Raw genomic sequence first — 23,742 nt, 5'->3', positions numbered from 1 at the left:
GCAGTGAGCAGAGAGAAATTCAGAGCCATGGCTGCATGCAATGCTGAGAATAAAGGGCGCCAGAGCCTAGACAAGGCCAGCCACAGGTCAGACATTAATATCCCCCGCTTAGGCTCAGGAAAGAAACACTGCAGCAGAGAGACTGGATGAATATAAAAGTTCAGGATGAAGATGGAGACTGTGAAGTATTGTTTTCTAAACAGGACATTGACAAGGGAACCAGAAACTCACAGCAATTATCCAGCTGTGTACCTACTTATCCAGTTGTGTCGACTTGTAAATCTACCAGGCACTCATGACTGTCTCCAAACTGAGGATCACAGAAACAGCACTGATTAAACTACAGGGTACCTAACAGAAACAAAATGAGTAAATAGGGGAAACAGGGGAAAAAGGGAAGAGCATGGTTGAAGTGAAAATGGAAGAGGGTAGAGAGAGCAAAATACACTGTATTTGCATGAAATTATGAAACAACAGTTACTAATAAAAAAAACCACTGAAAACAAACCTAATGAAAAGCTTTCCCCTTCCTTCCATTATGACTGACCCTCCACCCTCTAACCTGATGGCTGGCCTTTCTGTGTAGACAATGTCCATTGTGAGTTATCTTACTAGGGTAACTATCAGGGCCCACCACAGGTCAGACACTATTCAATCACTTAGAAAGTTCCAAGAACTTAGATTTAGGAAGTGGTGGGAGTCGAGGGGAGTATCCTGGAAGGAGGGAGTAAGCAACTTCTTAATTCCATAGCCCTAAGTTCATCTTCATTTATATTCACAAAAGACTGGAAACCAACAATGTCCAAACCAAATTAAACACATATGATGGAGCACATGATATGCATGGCTACAGAATACAATACTAGGTATATAAACAAATGTGTGTATGTTACAACTTGCTTTTAATACGTGTATGTTTATACAAGCATGGAGCCATTTCTAGAAATACAAGCAAGAAAAGTTCCATGTACTAAGGTAGTACTCACAAAGGGAGACTGAAGAGCTAGAGAACTCCCATTTTAGACCCATATCCCCTTTTAAAGTGGCTTTTGTGTTTTGTGGAAAAATGCATATGCTACCTATTTTAAAAAGAAATGGGGTTTTCACATCTGAGACTAAGCACAATTTATAACTTTAGTCTGTTCTTGATTCCAGGAAGGGCGCTTGTTATGGGTTACACTGAAGCTGGCTCTATCAGGAAGATGTTCTCACTACATGACCCTGAGCCACTAGGATCTTAGTATTTTTAAGTTTCCTGTTTTCTACCAGCTACTTCCACCTATTGTCATTTGGTCCACAAAGTGTTAACACAAACCGGGAACTGCATGTGACAACTGGAAGAACCTTCAGACTTTACACACGTAGAAGTTCCATGTAGCTGAACAAAGGACAAGGCAGACATAATGAAGCCAAGTGAACAATGTGGTTTAGTTAATGTGATACTATAAAATAACTTTTTTCAGAATTTCTTTCATTCATTCATACAAATATAATTTTATTATTGTTGTGCTTGTGTATATGCTGTGTGTAGCTACATATGCCCTGGCATACATGTAGAGGGCACTGGGCCCAGGGAAGAAAAGGCGGTTCATTACGATGGGGCTCCATTGGATAAAAATGATGTCTAAGATACTGGGATAACCTAGAGCTTCATGCATACCAGTGAAGCGTCCTACCGTTGAGCTTTATCCCAGCAGGGCCCTAGTAAAAACCACAGATGCACGCACACACTCACTTATTTTGAAATAAGCAGAGAAGCAAGTAAACAGGTAAAAATATTTAAAATTAGCCAAAGTTGTAAATAAAAAGGTTCAAACAACTGGACAAATACCAACAGAATAACTGTCAATCAGGATCTACTAACCAGGATTCTCATTTTAGATAGCAAGCATCGACAAACATACAGCAGTTCTTTAATCAGGAACTTCTTAGAAAACTAGCATCCTTAATTTGGGGGCAACACACACACACACACACACACACACACACACACGGCTTTATTACAAAGGATTCAAGATGGCAACTACTTACAATCCAGTGCCAACATGGATTATAACAAATCCAGTGAGTATTTTGTTTTTTCAATTATTCATAGAAAATTTAATCCTGATTAAGTATCCTTGGGCAGGAATTCATGGGTAGTTGATGACTGAAACCAACATTTATGTGAAATGCTTCTGTTAATTTAATCTGTGTATACAGCTTAATTATGATTGGGGATTCAACGTAAGAGAACTGAATTATCTCAGGATTAAAATTTTAGTGCCATATCACATACTACTTTTTCCTTCTTTATTTTAAATACAAAGACCTGCTTGTCCCTTCACCCACGTGCTCAGATTTAAAACCCTCTGTTCTTATAACCAATGTAAAGTATCTACAATTTTCCACACATTTATCCAAAATTCTTTCCTAATCAAGATAGAACCTGAACTAGAGCCAACAATACAGGAAGAAATTGCAGAAGAACTCCACCCATGAATAAACAAAAGCTAATTCATTCAACTGTTAACATACTTTCTATTTACTTCCTCGAGTAATTTCATTTTCAATTCCTTTAAGTTGTCATATGAAAGGCCCTTTCTCTAAAGCCCAAGAAGCAGCAGCTTTAAAACCAGCACATCAAGTGAGCTCCTAACTGGACCAGCTGCCGCGCAGAAGCAAGTCACCAGAGTGGCTACTGCTGAGGACCAGGAGCCCTGAGCCTGCTGCTGAGGCACTGGAAACAGGAGCGCCTGCCCCCTCATCACCGAAGCAGCCTTTTCCCATTTATTCCCGATGGAAATCCTTCAATCGACTCGAAACAGCATTCTTTTTTCAAAGTTTATTGTTTGAGTACACTCCAGAACATTTCTTACCTTTCTGAGCTCTGGCACTGCTGAAATGCAGTTATGTAAAGAACATGCTCTGCTTTCGCTGTTCAGTCTTTCATAGCAAAGGCATGAAAAGAAGTCATTGCATTTGGATCCTTATTGCACTTATGCAATTCACTTCTTCTTTCAACAAAAATCAAGTATCAGAAATGAGGGCGACTTTTGTGTCCAGATGAGATGGTCAGTGGTAGTGTTACTGAGGAGAGGGAAGAAACTTCCCAGTACAGGCTATGGGACAGGAAGAGTCTGTACAGAATAACCATGGAGACGGACTGGCAGAGGATGACGCCTATTGTAATCACCTGGAAGAGGAGAAAGGAGTGTCTCACTGCATGCACCAACAGGAAGAGCAGCGTCTACTCTACCACGAGGCCCCGTTCCACACCCACTCTGCCATCACCACCTTCACCACGGGCGCGTTTCAGCAGACCCATCTCACACAAAGTGCGGCTTGTCGTCAGGACTGCCACCGTTCCTTTGACACTTACTTTCAGATGCCAAAGTAGGACAGAAGGGTGTGCATGTTACAGCCAGGAGCTTAGGGAACATCTGGCCAATTCTGCAATGGCAGTAAAGCGCGCTCCCACCTAGACACAGAAGCCTTTGCAAAAGCCCCAAGTCACATGTACCTTTGCAGGCCACGCTCCTACTCCCCACCTGCAAACACTAACACAGAGCTCCACTGCGGAGCTCCACATGCGGGAGCCGTTTGCTGACGAAGGAGACAGGCATAGACACAACCACATCAGTGCACCCTACTCTGCAGTCTGCTAAAGCAATGTGATTGTTGTGTCTCCACTGTCACCAGTACAGTAAACAATTTTAATCATTTCTTAAAAAAAAAAAAAAGCATTACATATCCTCTAATTTAATTCTTAAAACATGATTCTGCAACAGGCTGTAGCCCGGAAGGGCTGTTTCTCGGCTGGGTGTTGCAGCACGTGCTTGGACTCTCTACACGTGAAGGCAGAGGCAGGCGGTTCCATTCTCAGCCCGGGGTTACACAGCCTGATCCTGTTTCAAAAGCAAAGAGACCAACAAAAACCACATTTCTAACATGTTGTTTATGAGCTAATTTTTAAGTTGTGTTTTAATGTGTGAGACTTTTAAAGAGCTCCAGAGACTTCTGAACGGCTAAGCAGGCATCTCCTACTTTACCATGTTTAAACACTCTCCACACAAGCATTACTTACTTTATCTCTTTGGTAGTCATTAAGAACAACAGCGATGCAGGCGAGCACTGGCTGGCATAAGAACCACAAGATGCAGCCCTGGAGGAAACAAACAAAATGAGACTGCTGTCTTTACTCTCAGGACGCACCAGGTTAGTAACAACCCCAAATCACGCAGTCATGGCGGCATATGCTGCCAGCTTAAAGCAGGAGCCCTGCAGGCCGGAGAGTGGCCTGGGCGGGCTAGTCACGTCAAACAACAACACTAATACATGTCAGGGCCTACAGCAGAGTTGGGTCAGTGCTTAAGAGCTTTGGCTGTTCATGGTGAGGGCCCAGCACCCAGATGGCAGCACACAACTTTCTAGAGATGTGTAACATATACACATGTGAAGGCAAAATACACATAATCATAAAATAAAAATAAAATCTTAATACTCTGTCTCTTAGGTCCTGACTCGCCTCAATTGTATTTTGAGTAAACTTGAAATAAAATGTAGAAAAAAAATTATTTTTGCTATGACATTAGCACTTTTTTCTTTAACCAAATGGTTATTTTTAGAGTATTTACAACACTACATTTGTAAATCTCTTACATAGATATGCTACCAATGCTGTGACATAGGAAAAAACGAGGTACAAATGTATACTATTTCTGCAAAAAGAAATGAAACCACAAAGTCATATTCATGTGCATACTGAAATAAATTAATAAATTTAGTAAAAATACTCAAGACTGATTCATAGTGGCTATTTATTTGAGGAGCATTGTAGAGGGCCACAAGCAAGTAAGATGGGGAAATTTTACATTATGCTTTTCAAATCCCTTTCTCTACTTCCCTATGAAGTGTGGCAATGTATCTCTTTTTCAAAATGAAATCTGCAACACGTTTATAATGCTTGGGGCACTTTCAAGGTTGAGGAGCAAGAAAGACAAGTATTCAGTGTGTTAACACTCAGAAAAGAGAGTGAAATGCACAGAGGAATGCACACATTTAAAACTCTCTAGCCAGGAACCACAGGGGCAGGGGCACTGCTGTGAAAGGGATGAGAACTGAGATGAGACAGCTCACAAGTACTCTGTGCTGCTCTCAGCGTCTGCTCTTAGACTTAGCCCTCGGGGCCACATCCTCTTAGGGGAAGGAAAGCTCCTCAGGCTGGTTAGAGAACCCTGGTACTCCAAAAGTACAGCTCACACAGTTAACAGCTACTGACAAACACATTTTTAATTCCACAGCAAAAAAGAAAAATCGCCACTGATAAGGAAAACCATGACGAAGGCAAACAGCCCTTTCAGGGGTTACATGGAAGACACAGTTCCATTGGGTCTGTGAATGGTTTCCTAGCTACACCATGTGGGGAATGAAGAACCAGAGGGCTCAGAGTTGTGCCCGGCACACAGAAAACATGCGACCGCTGAGCTTCTGGAGAGGGATGGACAGTCAGAAGCCACCTGCTGCCAGCTCGTACTTTGGCAAATGTGATGTAGAAGTCTCTCTTGAGCGTGCTCCTCTCCACGCTGATGATCTGGTAGAGTCCACAGCCCAGCGACAGTGCGAGGCACACTCTTAAGATGATCAGCAAGAGCCCAGCCAAACTGTGGTGCGAATGTGAGATGTGGTGACTGGTGTCCTCAAACTGCTCCCAAAGTAGCAAAATGCTCTGTAAATAATAATAATCAAACATACCTGTTTACCATAAAATATGTTTTCACTTCTTGTAAGCATCCCTTTTATGTTAGAATCACATCCCTGCAGGATGCCAGCATTTCTGACTGTACAGGCTGTCAACTAAGTGCATTCCTCCTCTCACTTCCATAACCAAAGAGGGGTCTCCCTGTCAAGTGACACACAGTGGACCGATAACACAAGACAAAGAGCTGCTACTGCCGTCGTGAGTCGAATCCATCTTCTCTAGTAAGTATAGGATAAACATAAACTTTCTCCTAAACCCACCTCTTTCCATCCCAATTCTACCTCACTATCCCAAAGCTAACTTGCTTGCTTTTCGAGTCTTGATATGTATCCCTGGATAGCCTGAAACTATGAAGACCAAGTCAGCCTCAAACTTTCAGCAAGCTCTTGTCTCCGCCTCCTTAGATCTAACATTCTCAACTTAAGACCACTTTCAAATAGCTCAGAATCTTTTCTAACACCATGTACCACGTCAGAATTGTTGTCCAACTTCATTTTTCCTGGCAACTTCCCTAGGTAAAGGAAAACACATTTTTGTCTATTTAAATTCTATTTTGCCATTTGTGTGTGTGGATCGCTGTGCATGTAGAGGTCAGAGGAAATTTGTGGGTTCTTTGTCTTTGTGTGTGGGGATTGAACTCAGGTGGTTAGGTATGCACAAGCCGTCTAGTCAGCCTGAAAACCATTTTTATAAGCTTCCCGAGGCACTGTTACATACCTTCCCTTTCTCCTGGGCTCCCTGTCATCTTGTTATTGTGACAGTAAAAGGTGTAGCATGCCCATGTTCTCCTTATGCTGTCCCAGCATTGCTGCCCACACTACCTCTGACCCCACTAAACACTAAATGCTTAAATCATTGTAACCTTTTTACCATCAGATATTCTTTTGGGCTTCCTGTGCAAACTCAGCTTTCAAAACAAAAGTCTATAGTCACTTGAGAAGACCTTTGGTAAATGAAATTCCAAATTAAATTTAATTCTCTGGCTGGGCACAGTGCTCCTGTACTTAACCCCTACACGGGTAAGGTGTAGGTGGATCTCTGTGAACTTCAGGCCAGTGTCAAGTACATGAACCATCTCAAAACATGAATCCAGTTCTCAGCCTTCAGGGGAGGCCAGCAACTTCCCGTCCCTCATCTATACACTGTTGAACTCTCACCACTACAGCACTCCTAGCGAACAAACTATTTTGGTTACCCGCACATATGAAACTCTTTGAGGACATAAAACTTGCAATTCCTGGGGTTACAGAAATAGCTCAGTCTTACATGTAAGGACATGAGTTCCTACAGAACTACAAAAACACAGTTTATTGTATTTTGTTAAGTGTATGAAGTTAACCAGAGCGACGGACTTTAACTTAATCTTTTCTATTTCACACATGTACACATGAATTTTAGTCTGTTTTCACCCCTCTTTACCTTCTCTCATCCCCTCCCTCTTCTTCCCAACAGTCCCTTCTTCTCTCTCTCTTTGGTTGGGGGTAACCATTATTAGGGGTGCTTGCACGGGTGGGAGGCTATTTACTGACGCACGGACATCCTGTCAGCAGCTGCACCACCACATCAACGGTGCCCCTCCAGGACTCACTCAGCACCAATACCAGGAAGGACTGAGTTCTCGCCCTGCAACTCACAATGAAAGAAAGCTGGCTGTGCAAACACGTGCCTGTGATCTTATACACGCAAACACGAATGTACAAACACACACACACCCTCCCATATGCTCATATATCCCCATGTTTCCCCAACAAACATGCAGCACACATACAGAAAGACACACAGACAGACACACAGACAGACAGACAGACACACACACACACACACAGCGCTGTTACTGAAGCACTAGTCCCTCTCTGAGGTTAAATTATACCTATCTGGTTTTTAAACACACTTCTAACCCTGAATTTTACAACAAGGAAGGAGGATTAGAAACTACCGTTTTTCCTGAAAGCCAGTCTTCCATATGTGAGCTACCTGTTCACACACACGCGAGCAGCACGTTAACGGCTCCGCGTGTGTTCATGCTCTCACGGACTGCCTGTCTCACTAGCATGGCTGTCTCACTGGCATGGCTGTCTCACTGGCATGGCTGTCTCACTGGCATGGCTGTCTCACTGGCATGGCTGTCTCACTGGCATGGCTGTCTCTCTGGCATGGCTGTCTCTCTGGCATGGCTGTCTCACTGGCATGGCTGTCTCACTGGCATGGCTGCCTGTCTCACTGGCATGGCTGTCTGTCTCACTGGCATGGCTGTCTCACTGGCATGGCTGTCTCACTGGCATGGCTGTCTGTCTCACTGGCATGGCTGTCTCACTGGCATGGCTGTCTCACTGGCATGGCTGTCTCACTGGCATGGCTGTCTCACTGGCATGGCTGTCTCTCTGGCATGGCTGTCTCACTGGCATGGCTGTCTCACTGGCATGGCTGTCTCACTGGCATGGCTGTCTCACTGGCATGGCTGGGCTGTTACTGAAGACGGCAGCTGTGTCTAACACCAGCTTTAGTTCGCTCGGTGTTCAGTCCTAGTACAGTGCCAGTCCTAATCACTGATTGGTTGTTTGTGACAAGGCATTAAAATTACAACGAAATAAAGATTAAAAAAACGGAAATTAAGAGAGCTATATTTTGAAAAATGAGAACTTAACATTTTAAAACATCGTTGATTTTAAACTTATTTTATGTGTTTTTTGCCTGCAGAGGTCAGAAAAAGCTGAGCCTTAGGAACTGGAGTTGGAGGTGGCTGTGAGTCATACATGGTGCTGGAAACTGAACCTGGGTCCTCTGGAAGAGTAGTCAACACTCTTTATTACCGAGCCATCTCTCCAGCACTAAGAAATGCTAAAATCTTTTTTTAAAGTATTTTTAAAAACAGAAAAACTAGGAAATGGCTTTTTAAAAATCCAGCAGGAAGTGTAAGCCCAACCCTTGCTGTCTATACACACCAGCACCCAGATTTGGGGTATTACTTTATCTGCAATCTAAAATCCATACCTCAGGGTTCCTCGTGGGACCTGAGTGCCCGGCTCTGCATTTCTGTGCTGCTAGCAGCAGCAGCAGCGAGCATCAACGCCCCCGCGCTATGACTATAACAATGACCACTGCGATGCCTGTGGGTGTGGGCTGGCAGCACCAGCAATCAACGCACCTGCGTTATGACTATGACCACTGCGATGCCTGTGGATGCGGGGGTGGCGTCCCACTGCAGCGGCCTGCTCTGAGGCTTCTTCATCCTGACTACTGTCCAGCCCATGCACAGGCTCAGAAGCAGGTATAGCATCTGAATCTGGGAGGCAATGTCAAAAGCTACAGAGACATGAACATCAGAGTCAATAAAGTCCCCCCATTCACAGCATTTGGCACACTATATTGAGACAGCATGCCCCTTTTTAAACCACAGAAATAAACTAGAAATTTTAATGCGTTAAATATTTGGCATAAAATTTGTAATTGGTTATAAAAACAACTAAAACAAGGGCAATACTACCATTTAAAGACGTAGACACATGGCTATATAGTCCTTAATATCTGTAGTAGTCCAACATTAAAGTCATTTTTTCTTCTCTTTAAAACTTTTATTGCTATGTACAATTTTGACAAAAGAAATAAATTTTAAATATAATTTCGGCAACATGGAAATATCAGTATCTGTTCGGCAGTGCTAATGATGTTTGATGGAGGAGCTATAATATGGGAATATTTTGTAAAACTGTTAATGAGAAGCTATGAAATTTCCTAGCCATCGTGACATCTATTATGTCAGTGTCCTAACGGCAAATGGCGAGCTCCATGAACTAGCGCCATGTGCCCCCAGGTGGCTGGCGCCTGCACTGCAGGAGAGCCTCACTGTGTAAAGAGCCAGCAAGCAAAAATTTTTGTACCCATACGTATAAACATCTATAAACGCTTCGGGTTCTACCCATAATTATCTTAAAGTGTAAGCTGCTTGCTTACAATAAAAGGTATTACTTTTTATCAGAGTGTATTTGTTATCACAATTTAACAAACTGCAATCCAAATAGCTAATGCTTTCTACTTTCACTGCTTTGAGGTAAGAGATTCCTGGGGTATAATGTTTACGTTTCTGAGCTGCACATCAAACATCTATCAGCAACACACATATTATACCTATTTTGACAGCTTTCCTCCTGCTGTCATCTGTATTGAAACAGGCCACTTAACAAGCATGACATCATGGCCACTGCTGTGCCGCCCTCAATGCTCAGCAGCTGTGGTTAGCTATAGGGACCCTGCACAAAATCGGGCCCCTACCTTCCCAACAGGCCAGGTGAGGAGAGGCTCACAACAGCCATTCCTTTCTGACAATACACAGCTCATGGTTGCTGGGAGTGGAGGGCACTTTCCTTAGTGGTACAGGGGCTTGTAAGCTGTTCCTGCTACCAGAGGATACACTACCTAAATCACAGGTTTACCAACCCAGACTTGGGGGGAATCGTTTGGTCTGTTGTTGGTGTGCTGTCTGGGGTAAACAGATGTTTGCTGCTCCCCATGAAAAGTCCACGTATGTGTGCTTATATATGCATGACAGTGTATGCTTCTATAAATGTATGTATGACAGTGTATGCTTCTATATATGTATGACAGTGAATGCTTATTATGTATGATAGTGTATGCTTATATGTGTATGATAGTAAATGTTTATATATGTATGACAGTAAATGCTGATACATGTATGATAGTGTATGCTTACATATGAATGATAGTAAATGTTTATATATGTATGACAGTGCATGCTGATACATGTATAAGTGTATGCTGATATATGTATGATAGTGTATGCATAGAGATGTATGCTAGTGTATGCTGATATATGTATGATAGTGAATGCTAGTGTATGTTGATATATGTATGCTAGTGAATGCTGATGAGTTGTCACTATACTTGAATTACAGACTGTCAGATCAAGCATATTTTTCTTTCATTACAAATGTTTAAGTGTGATGCCAATTAATTTCATTAAACATTTCAGAAATACAGTTGGTTAACTAGAAGAAGAAGTTGGCTGAAGGACTCCTATATAGGCTAAGTAGCAAAAACGAATACCTGAGGGAACCTCCCCTTAATTTTCCAGCTTATTTCTTTCTATACCAGGTTACAAAGCATGAGGAAATACCGTTAGTGGATAGAGAAGCCTGTGTTCATTGTTACTGAAAATAACTGCCTGCTACTTTAAACACAGGCATATATTTAATAAAATCATTTTATTTTATAACATAAAGTATCTATAAATACATAGACAATATACATGTTATTTATACATGGACAAAATGCAGATCACACAGGAACCAGCCAACTCTTCTGATGGAAGGATCACAGATGCTTAGGAACATCAACTCGTTGTTAAAAAACTAGTGCCCAGAGCAAGCTGGCACACACGGCACAGTAGCATGCACAGGACTTGGGAGACACCGGAAGCCCAAGCAGTCACAAAGTAAACCCACGCTGGAATAGCAAAGGGACACAGCTCAGTGGTAGAGCCCTTGCTTCACAGGCAACAAGCCGTTGAATCCCCAGAACTGAAGGGAAACAAAGTCTGTCAGTACAGTAGACTGACTGACCCTCAGTGACCCCCGACTTCAGGAGCTTGTGCTGTGTGCTCTGACTCTGCAGGTGTCACTCCCCAGCGGCCCAAGTGATTGCTATGGCTCGGTCCCACTTCAGCACCCTGCTCCCATTGGCTATCCACATAGACCCAAGAGAAAAGCGAGGGAGAAGCCATGGTCTAGACAGTGTTCAGAAAGGAGAATGCCTCATTTATGTCCAAGGTGAACTGGAACCATGACTTTCACAAGGAAACAAAGAACCTCAAGTTTCTGAAGAAAATTGGGTGATTGATCTGGATGAGTATGGAAAGACATATTGCTAAAGAATAATGACCTAAGAGAACCACGGGGAGAAAGAAAAAGTAAATTCTAACATTGTTCCATATTCACAGTTTGTTGCCTATTAAAGCAAATCATAATTTCAGAGTATAAGGAATACAAAAGACTTGACTTCCCTAAGGAGTTCTTTGTAAAATGTCCCGATTATCAGACCTTTAAAAAATTTTAAATTACGTACTAAAAGTTTTTCTTATAAATAAAAGAATGTAGATGTGAGGTCAGCTCAATTATAGGTGTGCACCTGGTCTTGAATCAGAAACAGAGAACGTCAGTATAGGAGAAACCCCTTTACCTATGGGATGAGAAAACTTGTGTCTGAATCTGGGCTCTGCAGCCATCAGCCGGCTGACCTCTGACTGTGCACTGAACATCTCTGAGCACAGATTCTGTTAGGTGGGGATTGGCAAAGCACACCTACTGTTTATTGAGGGTAAACTGAGGAAGTGCATGTGACAAATGAACAATGAAGAAGTAGGTAGTCTGCATCACCTCTGAGGAAGATCCACCCATTAGAAAGAAAAACAAGAAGATGGCAAACTCAGCTTTGAAAGAGGACTCAGAAGGATACTCACCTTCTGCCAAACTTCCCATAAGAGGTAGCCCTATTCCATCTTTGGAGTACCTAAGGAATTGAAGAGGACAGCATTAGTGTAAATTACAAATGTGAAAAAAAATGTTCATAATCAAAGCAAGCAGAATTTTTTGTGGCCTAATTAGGATTAATTAGCTGTAATGATGAGCACAGTGGTTTGAGTTACCTGGAGAAATGGATGTAATTAGCTAAGGCTGATGCGGCCTGGAGCAGCAGCGCAGTTGTCAGGACCTTTAAGATGGTGCGCATGGGTCCTCCCTTCTTAACGGCCTGCCACAGGGACTGCGCATAGACGCAGGCAGTCACAAAGTACACTAGGACTAGGAGGAAAAAGAACTCATGTAAGCCTGTGAAGAGAAGAGAGGAGTTGGCTTCAGTAAAACAGGGCAGTGGCGGGCGGCTCCCACACCTGCTTCTCAATTTCCCTATGCTTGCTTTTGAAACTGGACTCGGCATTCGTTCTTGTACGAGGAAACATGGAAATTACTAACTTTACCACTTGGGACCAAGTTTTACCTGTAAGAAGACCCTTAAAGAAAACCAGTTAAAGTCAATCTGTGAAGCCACAGTCACTCCAGGCAGGGTGAAGACTCTGTAAATCAGACCTGTTCCACCCAACAGCAGCCAGTGGTGGCTCAGTGTGGAGTTAAGACACCTTTATGAGCTCAGTGCGTCTCTTTTGAGAAGGCCAGCAGCGTTGTCACCACAGCCTAGCGGACCTTGGCCACACTTGCCCAAGTGCAGTCTCTGATCTAGCAACTAGGAGAACCTGTGATGCGCATTCGTGGGTCCCAAGTCAGACGACTGAATCAGTCACTGGAGACGAAGCCCCAGGGTGATCCTGATAATAACTAACAGGTGGGATCACAGTTCTGGAACGTTCCAGCTTTAAGACGCCCAGGACCACAGCCCCTCTCTCTGGTACGTTCAGTAGCCATTGCCAAAGAGGAAACCCTCAGGTGACTGCGCACTACTAAACACAAGTATGACAGCAAACAAAGGGCCAGCAGCATGAGTGGCCAGGAATAAAGCTAAACGAATCACTTGGCTCCTCAGAATTTAAATCACAAAATATAGAAAATAGGCATCAAAGCTGAAGTTGAAAAGAGCTAACGCTATCCTCGGCCAGCAGAGTCACACGGCAGAAACTATGCGCAAAGGAGTGGGTGCAAAGACACGAACAAGGAGGAATGCGGGTGCTGCACTGAAAATAAGGACACTCATGATGTCCCCTCTCCACGGGTCTCCCGCAGTGTTCACAAGGCCTCAGAATGAGCATTTCTGGAATTGAGTCTTTATTTGAGAAATTTCAGAAAAAAATTCTAATACACTTCAAGCTAGAAGTCTGGGAATTTCGTAGTTTTGAATTTAAGGAGTTAATTTAGTCTTCCTTTTCAATCCAAGGGGAATTGGTCCCAGGAACCCCTTACACATGAGGCCATGGATGTTCAACTTCCTCAAATTAAATGATGGATTTATGTATAAAAAAGAATGCATATCCTGCTATAACTATAAATCGCGGTACACTGTCTTTAGCAGCTAATACAATGTAGATGCTACATAAACAGGTCTTATACTGTATTGTCTGGGGAACACTGAGGAGAACAAAGCTGGCATGTTTTCAGCACAGAGAAATTTCACATGATACTGTCCATCTGCAGCTGGCTGTCTCCGTGAATGAGGCATTTGCTGACATGGCTGTACTACGTTAAATTCGCAGTGGCATCTAAGAACAGGCATTTACATTCTACGGAACACCAGTGTGCAACGCTGCGTGAGCACGGAGAGCTCTCTACTGAAGACTGTGGTCGGACTTACATGTGTTCCCATTCCAGTGAGAATCCTGAGATGCTCTGGACAATTAATGAAGAAAAAAGAAAATAAATATAAAAAAGCCGTTTTGGAAAAGCAAACCAGGAGACAGATATCCCAGGAAAAACAGCAAACAAATAGCACAAACTCCTCCATTCTGGGGGCACCAGGAAGAGAACTAAAAGCAGCATGAAGTCCTTCTGCCACTGGGTGTCTCTCCTGTTCTACCACACAAATGATGGACATGGTTCTGACACAGTGAAGAAGCTGGGTCAGTTGGCAGGGGAACCGCCTCAGGCTAGGAGGGGACAGTTTGTCGGTGCCCCTCATAGAAAGAGACTGCACTTCAGAATAGTGGCCTGTAATCCTGAGACTACACAGTACAGGAACAAGGCAGGAGACACAGACGCTGCCAAGATACTAGCAGCTGTGGGTCAACAAAATTCCTTACATTAGCCATGTTTTGACCTTAGTTTTTAATTTTTCCTTCTTTGCATTAAATAATTACACAGCACACAAGCATCTATTTAAAGTTTTATTTATTTATAATACTTTGTAAAGTACCCATTACAGGATCAGGTTTCAGGCCTCATTATGTAACAGATCCATCATTAAAAGAAAATTGTGACTATAAGGACAAAGGGACGTTATTCAGTGGTAAATACATCTCCCAGAAAAAGCTAAGATTATAAGCAAAAAAAAAAAAAAAAAAAAAACAACTATAATTATAAAACAAAAAAAATATTTGGTTGGATTAATATATTAAACAGACTAAAACACTGACTCAAAATTTGTTAATTAAATCTTTGATAAGTGAGTCTAACCTTGAGTCTGTCCACAACACACTTTAAAGATAAAAACGCTGGCTCTCCACTCTGGGATTTATTATTATTTTTCTCTTTTAAACAGATCAGCTCTAAGACATACCTCTGTTTTCTCTTTAGCTATGTTTTTTTCTGCTTCTAGCAGTCACAAGAAAGCAATCTGTGTTGTTCAAACTAAAATTAAAATCTAATTTTAAAACAGGTGGGTAACTAAAAGTCAACACACACTAAAGAAAACTTAGATGAGTCTGTGGCAGATGGTGAGCGAGCACAGGAAACGTGTAGATATTAAAGTCTTAAAGAAGCGTTGATGTGACCGAGTGGGGAGAGTGCTTAGAGAAAGGCCCCTCGGGCCTTCACCTCATGTGAGCCAGGGAGCAGCACCTTCCTGTCCCAGAGCACAGCGACGCCCCACCCTCAGGTGTCAACTCCAACCATGACTCCAAACCACCTGACCATTTTGTCTACCCTCCTGTTTTCTAATACTGAGACTGATGGCGCTACAGCACAGATGTGCAAGCCTGGTCAGGACAAAAACATGCGAGGGGAACTTCATCCTTCTGGAGAAAGAAGCCTTAGACCTTCTTCTTAAGACATTCCCCTATGGGCTGGAGAGATGGCTCAGAGGTTAAGAGCACTGGCTGTTCCAAAGGTCCTGAGTTCAATTTCCAGTAACCAAGTGGTGGTTCATAACCATCTATAGTGAGATCTTCTGGTCTGCTGGCACACATGCAGGCAGAACACTAAATAAATAAATCTTTAAAAATATATTTACTTCCTTACTATCTCATCTGTAACATTAAGCCCCACAGTTGCAATATTTCATCAGTGATGAGTGGGCTGTCCACTTTGGACCATGAAGGGAAAACATAAATGTGCCTGCTAAAATCGGGACAATATAGCAAAGCCTATAATGTTCTTTCAATGAAAACTAGCCATCTGCTTTAGATGATAAGCTCTCAAGATTCCTGGTACTTCAAACAAGAGCAGAAAACGGTTACTAAGATTTTTAATATTCTAATTTTTTATATTTATTTAGAGAATTTCATGAGTAATGTATTATATAATTTCCACCCTCCTTTCCCCCTCACTTGTACCCACAATTCATGATTAATCCTTTAAAGAAGCAATTCCTTTTTTCTACCTGAAAAGCCTTATATCCTTACTTAGTAGTATGATGTTAAGTGGCATCCAGTTTGCCTTTGCTAGTTTAGAAAAGTAAGACTTGCACTGCAAAATCAGGGATTAACTGTAGGTATAATGCTATTGTGACCATGTAAAGATTCAAATGCTGATTCTGTGCCCCCATAGCCAGCTGCAATTCTTGTTCTGAGAATCTCCTGTTTAAACTTGGCTCCCCAATTGTCCCTGACATGTCAATAAAACAGTTCAACAGCCAATCACTGAGCAGGGACGAGAACTGGGCTGGACTTCCTGCCAGCCAGGGGAGAAGAGAGAAAAAGGAAGTAAGAGATTGAGCTAGAGGCAGAGGTCCAAGAGACAGGGAAAAAAAGAGCAGTTGGAGAAGAGAAAGCCATAAAATGGAAGTATCTCGGGGATTTTGGCAAAGAGGAAAACAGACTAGCTTAGAGTATTGATAAATACTGCTCAGTTCTTGTGCCGGGAAACTGCTTAAGTAAATAACATAGTTCAGTCTCTATTGGTGTTGGCCAGGTTAAGAGAGAAACTGCAACACACAGAGTTTTAGAACAACCGCTAACACTAACCTGCAGTTTAGATTTGGAAGGCAGTAACTGAACCGAGAGAAACATGTTGTAGAATTGAAGGAGACGAGCACGCCACATTAACTGTATATTGTAGTAACTTACTTAATTTAAACTTCTCAGTTGTGGAGTCAGTTCTCAATAAAAAGCACAGAAAATCAAATTTTCTTACCCAGACTACATAATTAGACAAACTAACAGGTTTCTAAAAGATCTGGAGACTATTCCTGGAAACAAATGTTGTTCAACAGGACGAACCCTCTTAAGATGTAACAGAAAACCTGTAAATTACCTACAGGATGTGAAACACAGCCTTTAAACATTAAAAGCAACTTCAGAGCTGGCTCAAAAACTAACTTACTTCCCAAAACAAGCTTGAGTCTCAGTGGGGAAACAGGAATTTTTTATTTTATTTTATTTTTTCAAAACTTGATCTCACTACAGAGATTTAGCTGTCCTAGAACTCACAATGTAGATCAGGCTGGCCTTGAACCCACAGAGACCCACCTGCCTCTGACTTCCAATTTTGTATTATTTGAAAAATAAAAGTAATGATAATAAAAACATAGAACAAAAAGCTTCTCTAGATTTGTAATGATGGGTTACAGACTAACAACTTAGACCTATTCACAGGGGCTTTTGAGCCTTTTCATCAATAGAATGAGGTACCTTTCAGAAAGTAAGCCAACACAGACTGGTTTTCAATAACCCCAAGACACTTCGGGCTCTTCTGGATGTTAAATAACCAGTCCCTGCACAGGGGCTCTGCACAGAATCTCACAAATAATCAAAGTTGCAAATATTGTCAGCGACATGACCTGTGCAACTTCCCCATTTTAGAATGAGCTTTGAATACCCAATGAGTAACAAAAGCCAGAAAAAGTAGGAAGGCCAGAAAGCCTAGGACTAACACAGGTATTAGAATCAGAGAAAAGCTGGCAATAATTCTGGATGCTGGGAAACACAAGAGGTGTGGGTACAGCTCAGGAAACGTCAGGGCAAGGATGACTCGCATTTAGAGGCCTCAGCACAGCACATCAAATGGGATTACTTTATGCTGTAGGGTTGAAGTTTAGATGCCAAATTAGGGATGAGGAAAAAAAGAGAACTGCAATGGGAGCCAGGACGAGGAAAACAATGCTTATCAGGACTGGGAGAGCAGAAGGTCTAGCTGTCTGCCAGGGAGCAAGGGAAGCCTGTGGCCCAGCAGGGCACCACTCATAAGGCCCAGGAGTCCTAAAACAAGTGTCACAGGAAATAACGGAGGCTTGTTTCTTTAAACCACGAGGGCTGACAGTCCAACCTCACCCCCATGGTCTCCATCCTCCTGGGTTTCATCAATGCCGGCTTATAGTACTCAGAACACTGGAGTTGCTTGCAGAAATAAAATACAGCACACTGACTTCCAGTAATGAATACTCTATAGCCTGAGGTGCCATTAGCCAAACATCACCTAATTTGTACCCCCAACCATATTGAATGGCTGTTACTTCCTTTTCAGAAGTAATGTTTTATAACTAAGACATTTAGTATCTTCTCTGTCATCCTAAATTTTTTCAAATCAAAAGATACTTTCAGAAAAGGTTCATCCTTCCACACTACATTCATGACCTGTTATTACACGTGATTTGTTCTTCCAGCTGCAGCATAATTATACACTGAACTCAACAGCCGATTAAGTCTAATGTAGCCTCACTCCTCTTAAACTCTCCTGCTTTACGGCCAGCAAGATCCCAGGGCATTTCTTTATTGACTCTTCAAGCTGCCAGTGACTCATGACAAAGTGAACCCTAGTTATCCCAGCACTCAGGGAGACAGAGGCAGGCAGCTCTCCCAGCGCTCGAGACCAGCCTGGGATGTACAGCGAGAAAGGACAACCGAGACACAGAGAAACCCTGTCTCAAAAAAACACAAACAAACAAGGGAACCCTGACCCCTTTTCCTTTGCATATGGCCACATACATGCTTACTCCAGCATGTTAACTGACAGACACACCTGTCAGAGCTCATGGATCGTATTCATGCCAATCACTTCTATGTGGCTGGAATCTACACATGGGCAAGGCACATGACTTAAAATTTCAATGAAGACTTGCAGAAGTAAATATGACTCCGGAAAGCACCACAGACTTGATCATTACTATGTAGGAACTAAGTGAAATGTGTTCAAAACTAGTGGAAGGAGAATTTCTACCAAGTAGCTAGTTTATACTTCAATGTAGATTGCTCAAATCATTAACATTTTTCTTTATAAAAATAATGCCAAAATATACTAAAAATAAGACTTAAACTGTATAAGGAAACTAAAAAACACACAACTCTATTATCCTGTATATACAACTACTTATTAATATTTTATCATTTGTTATTTTCTGTCTTTAATACATTCAAAGCCAAGCTATATAAAATTTGCTTTTAAACTTCAGCTGCTTTTCATTTCTAACATTCTGAAAAGGCAACATGAAGGTATCCATGTACACATCTCATTTTGTATTTAGAGGATATTTAAATGCACATCTTACCAGATTCTCTAGCGCTAAAATGATCAAATGGATTTCCTTCAGCATCCGGGTTTAGTAACATCATTTCAAATGGGATGTCTTCTGCCTGGGCGCTCTCCATGTCCTCTTGGCATGTGTACTTGTCTGCATAAAACACGTGCCACGTTTGGGGAGCTGGGAGCTGGGACACGGTCAGGTTGTGCTCAGTCTGGTTCATTGTCACTTAGAGAGAAAGAAAACAGCATTCTTCAAAGCTAGGCTCTCAATATTTTAGTTAGAGAATCGATTTGAGTTTAAAATCTTTTTTTTTTCCTCAAAAATTTAAGCCCTGGTGTACTATTAAAATAAAGCATAAAGATTGTAAAGCAGAGTAAAATGACCATTTTAAGCAATAAAATCACTATAAAAGTATCAATAACATACCACAAAAGAAAAATGGTTTCATTGGAACTGAGCTTTTAAATATTTACAAAGTTTCCAGTGGGTTAACAACATTTATACTTTATTTTATGTGGTAAAGTACATACTAAGCAGTCATTTCTCCCCACATCATGCCATGCAGGCGCTGCAACCACAGATCTGGAAATAACTCCCTTAATTTAAACCTTTAGCTTAAATCCTTACAGCCAAAAATATGCCTGACCATTTAAAAATGTTTCTTCTAATTGATTTTTCTTTTTAAAAGATACCATTAGTGGTAAAAAGAGAAATGACAGCAAGATTGGCAATACTGGCAGAACCACACCTGGCAGGAGGACACAACAGGATGATAACTCAGGAATGCTGGTACACAGAGGTCTGTATGGGAACATGGATTCAGTATTGTGCTGCCTAGTTTTATGTCAGCTTGACAAGCTAGAGTTATCTGAAAGGAGAAAACTTCAGTTGAGAAAATGCCTCCACAACATCTGGCTGTAAGGCATTTTCTCTTAGTTAATGATTGAAGGGGATGGGCCCAGCCCATTGCAGGTAGTTTTGTAGAGGAAGTTTAATTTAGAACATGGCTGCTCTGGGAAGAGATCACATCCAAAGACCTCCTAGGTCTATATGATCCAGATAGAATTAAAACACATGTTTAATCCCAGGAGACAGAGAGGCAAGTAGATCTCTGAGTTCAAGGCCAGCCTGGTCCAGAGCAAGTTTCAGGTAAAGAAAAGCTTAGGTCCAGGCATGGTGGTACACGCCTTTAATCCCAGCACCTAGAACAAAGAGGCATGCAGATCTCTGAGCTCTGTTCTGTCAGTTTGGTTGAGTCAGAGAGTTGAGAGACAGTGCAGCAGAGTTGAGTTCATGGCAGGTCAGTGCATGGAATTCAGAGGCAGTTTGACCAAGAGAGGTTTACAGAGACAGGCTGGAGAGAACAAGCTAGACACAGCTGAAGACAGAACGAGCCAGAACACATTGCTAGAGTTAGTGTGAGGCCAAGCAGAGCTATTCAGTGAGAAACTGGGAGATGCCAGATTGAGTCAGTCAGCTAGAAGAAGAGTTTGAGCTAGAACAGTTGAGTTGAACCAGCCAGCCAGAGTTCAGAAAGATCAAGAAAGGATGAGCTTATTCAGCAGTCTCAGAGGCTTCCAGGACTAGGCCTAGGTTAGCAGACAGGAAGAATGCCCCTGAGGCAACAATTAAATCAGGTGAATAAAAGTTACTTTTTACACTATCCCAGGGCTGGTGGTCCTGGGTTCTATAGGACAGCAGGCTGGGCAAGCCATGGGTAGCAAGCCAGTAAGAAGCATTCCTCCTTGGCCTCTGCATCAGCTCCTGCCTCTAGGTTCCTGCCCTGTTTTGAGTTTCTGTCCTGACTCCCTTCAATAATGAACACTGATTTGGAAGTGTAAGTCAAATAAACTTTTCCCTCCCCAAGTTGCTTTGGTCATGGTGTTTTATCACAGCAACAGCAACTAAGTATGATGCTGTCATTTTTGTGTGTGCAACATAAAGAAAACCCACTGCAAATAACTCATGCAAAGACTAAGTTCTGTGATTCTGCTAGTACAGTATTTGTCACATATCCTGGACTAACTAAATGTTAACTCTCCTCTTCCTTCAGAATAAAGTAGTTATGCTAATAAGAAAATCTGAACATGTAGGGCAAGATACCTGGAGAGAGTTTTAGTGAATCTCAGGAAATATAGGCAAAGGCATGCAAAAAAAGAACCATCTATCCCTAAAATGCAATAGTATGCCCTCAAGACGCATAAAGTAATGTTTTCTTACGTAATAAAGACCAGATTAAGAACAACACTTAGCTGAGCAAATCAACAAGTGAATCATCTTTCTGTATTTCTTCAATGAACTTGGAGACTCCTGCCCTCACTAGCACAGAGCTCTCCTTCCAACAAATGAGGAAGCATAGGAAAACTTCATGTAAGGCATGCGCTTCTATACCAAGCAGTCTTGAAACAAGCCAGGCCTGGTGGCACTTGCTCAGGAGTCTCCTGAGGAAGGACCACAGGCTCAAGGCCTCAGCTACAGAGTGAACGCAAGCACATCCCCCAGCCCTCCCTCCCAAGCTTCACAATAAAAGTGAAGAGATCGCTGGGTATTGAGGGGCTCAGCAGACAAGGGGACTTGTGTACCCAAAGTCTATCCCTAGGTCCTCAGCCTGGCTGAGAACACCTGTACTCTAGGACTATGGGATATGGATCATTAGGGCTTTGCTGGCTGCCAGCCTCACCCAGACCTGTCTCAAGTCACTTAAGGGGAAACTGACAGCAGGAAACCTGACATCCTTCTCTAGCCTCAGAGTCTGCAACCCATCCACAGGCACACACTCATGAGAACACGCACCCTTAAAAACAGAGCTGAGGCTGTAGCTCTGTTTAAGTGTTTGCTTAGTATGCGCAGGGCTTCAGGTCCAATCCCAGCATCAGGAAGAAAAAGGTTTTAAAACAAAAAGACGCTGGGCAGGGTGGCAAAAGCCTTTAATCCCAGCACGCAGGGAGGCAAAGGCAGGCAGATCGATGTGAGTTCGAGGCCAGCTTACTCTATAGAGTCCAGGACAGCCAAGGCTACACAGAGAAACCCTGTCTCAAAAACAAAAAACAAACAAAATGCCTGACTCTATATCATTCTCACAGCTCGTCAATATTTAATAACAGTCTTATCCGTGATGGTGGTACACGCCTTTAACGAGGAGGCAGGCGGATCTCTAAGTTCAAGGGCAGAGTGGTTTGCAGAGCAAGTTCCAGGACAGCCAGTGCTACCCAGAGAAACCCTGTCTTGAAACAACAACAACAAAAGGTTTAGACTTTTTCTCAACTATAAATATACAGATTCTGAGATGGTACCGTGGTGCATATCTTTAATCCCAGCACTCTGCAGGCACAGGTAGGAGGATCTCTGAGCTTGAGGCTAGTCTGGTCTACATATAGTTCAGGACAGCTACACAGAAAAACCCTGTCTCATCCCTGCCCCAATGTGTATGCATATATGTGTGTATATGTGTGTGCGTGCATGTGTGTGTGTGTGTGTTTGTGTATACTGACTCTGAAAAAAAAATTGTGGCTAAGGCCCACGTTAAATACCTGAAAACTCTTATAAGAATGTAACATGCCATCAGTCAACGGCTCAAATGAGTCTGCTCAAACGTGAGCCACTGTTACGTGACTCTAGATCTCAAGCACAAGTCCAGCTATGATGCTGTTTTAGATTTATACTTTCCCCACAACGACACAACACAGAGCCGGTGTACTTCACTCTGGTGCAGCCTTTGATGCCTCTTTTTAAACTGTGTGCACTCAGCATCAAATGATCTCGGCAGTGCTTCCTAACGTGGGGCTGGATCTGGCTCCCTCTCGCTGTCGTTTGCTGCGAGTCTCTGGACAACACTGTGTTATTGTTTCTGAGACAAAAGACTACAGCACAGCATGCATGTTCAATGAGGTGTAATTAGTATCTCAAATATTAACCAAATGTGAATCAACGAGGGAGTGTTGACTAGCTAGCTGTCCAGCCATTACAAAAAGAAGTGAATGTTAACAAGACACTCAGAGTGAAATACTAATGCCTAAAATGTTTTTTTATTTTTATTTATTTATTTGTTTATTTATTTATTTATTATGTATGCACCAGATCTTATTATGCACCAGAACTCATTAGAGATGGCTGTGAGCCACCATGTGGTTGCTGGGAATTGAACTCAGGACCTTCGGAAGAGCAGTCAGTTCTCTTAACCTCTGAGCCATCTCTCCAGCCCCGCCTAAAATGTTTTTAAAGTATATCAAATACACAAAAATCGCATGTGTGAGATATAAAGCAACAGAGTGTCCTCTTTGTAATGTTGTATTTAACTACTTAATCTGACAACAAATTATTTGGCATCACTTAGTGTTTAAGAGAAATTTATAGTAATTTTCAGTGTCTTTAAATGTCTTGCATGCTTCTTTTGAACTAAAATGAACAAAGTTTCTAGCATTAAAAAACAAAAACAAAAATATCTGGGCTGGGGGCATACCTTACAGGCAGTTCACTTACTGAGCACCAACAGGACTCGGTTCTAACAATCCCTTACACACACCCATACCCCCGCCCCCAACACACACAGAGTAATCTTATGTGTTGGGAATGGCAAGATGGCTCAGTGGTTAAGAACACTTGACGCTCCTACAGAGGACCTTGGTTCAGTTCCCAGCACCCAGTGCTCACAA

General features: G+C 42.3%; 1 protein-coding gene across 2 annotated transcripts in view; it reads right to left on the bottom strand.

The window, feature by feature from the left end:
- Positions 1 to 2,809: 2,809 nt before the first annotated feature.
- Positions 2,810 to 23,742, bottom strand: part of Gpr180 (G protein-coupled receptor 180) — a 28,234-nt gene continuing 7,301 nt past the window's right edge. The window contains exons 3-9 of one of the 2 annotated variants that reach the window (XM_060391601.1): positions 19,115 to 19,315; positions 12,399 to 12,552; positions 12,213 to 12,262; positions 8,886 to 9,043; positions 5,516 to 5,707; positions 4,067 to 4,144; positions 2,810 to 3,175 (exon numbers count right to left, since the gene is read on the bottom strand). In XM_060391601.1, the coding sequence (XP_060247584.1) occupies positions 3,017 to 3,175; positions 4,067 to 4,144; positions 5,516 to 5,707; positions 8,886 to 9,043; positions 12,213 to 12,262; positions 12,399 to 12,552; positions 19,115 to 19,315 (992 nt within the window). In that variant the 3' untranslated portion in view covers positions 2,810 to 3,016. Of the gene's footprint in view, positions 3,176 to 4,066; positions 4,145 to 5,515; positions 5,708 to 8,885; positions 9,044 to 12,212; positions 12,263 to 12,398; positions 12,580 to 19,114; positions 19,316 to 23,742 lie in introns of both variants that reach the window. The other variant, XM_060391600.1, reaches the window with a different exon arrangement.

The sequence above is a fragment of the Meriones unguiculatus genome, chromosome 9 (assembly GCF_030254825.1).
Source record: "Meriones unguiculatus strain TT.TT164.6M chromosome 9, Bangor_MerUng_6.1, whole genome shotgun sequence".
Classification (NCBI taxonomy): Eukaryota; Metazoa; Chordata; class Mammalia; order Rodentia; family Muridae; genus Meriones; species Meriones unguiculatus.
Note: the sequence above shows the minus strand (reverse complement) of the source record. Positions and strands in the feature narration are given on the sequence as shown.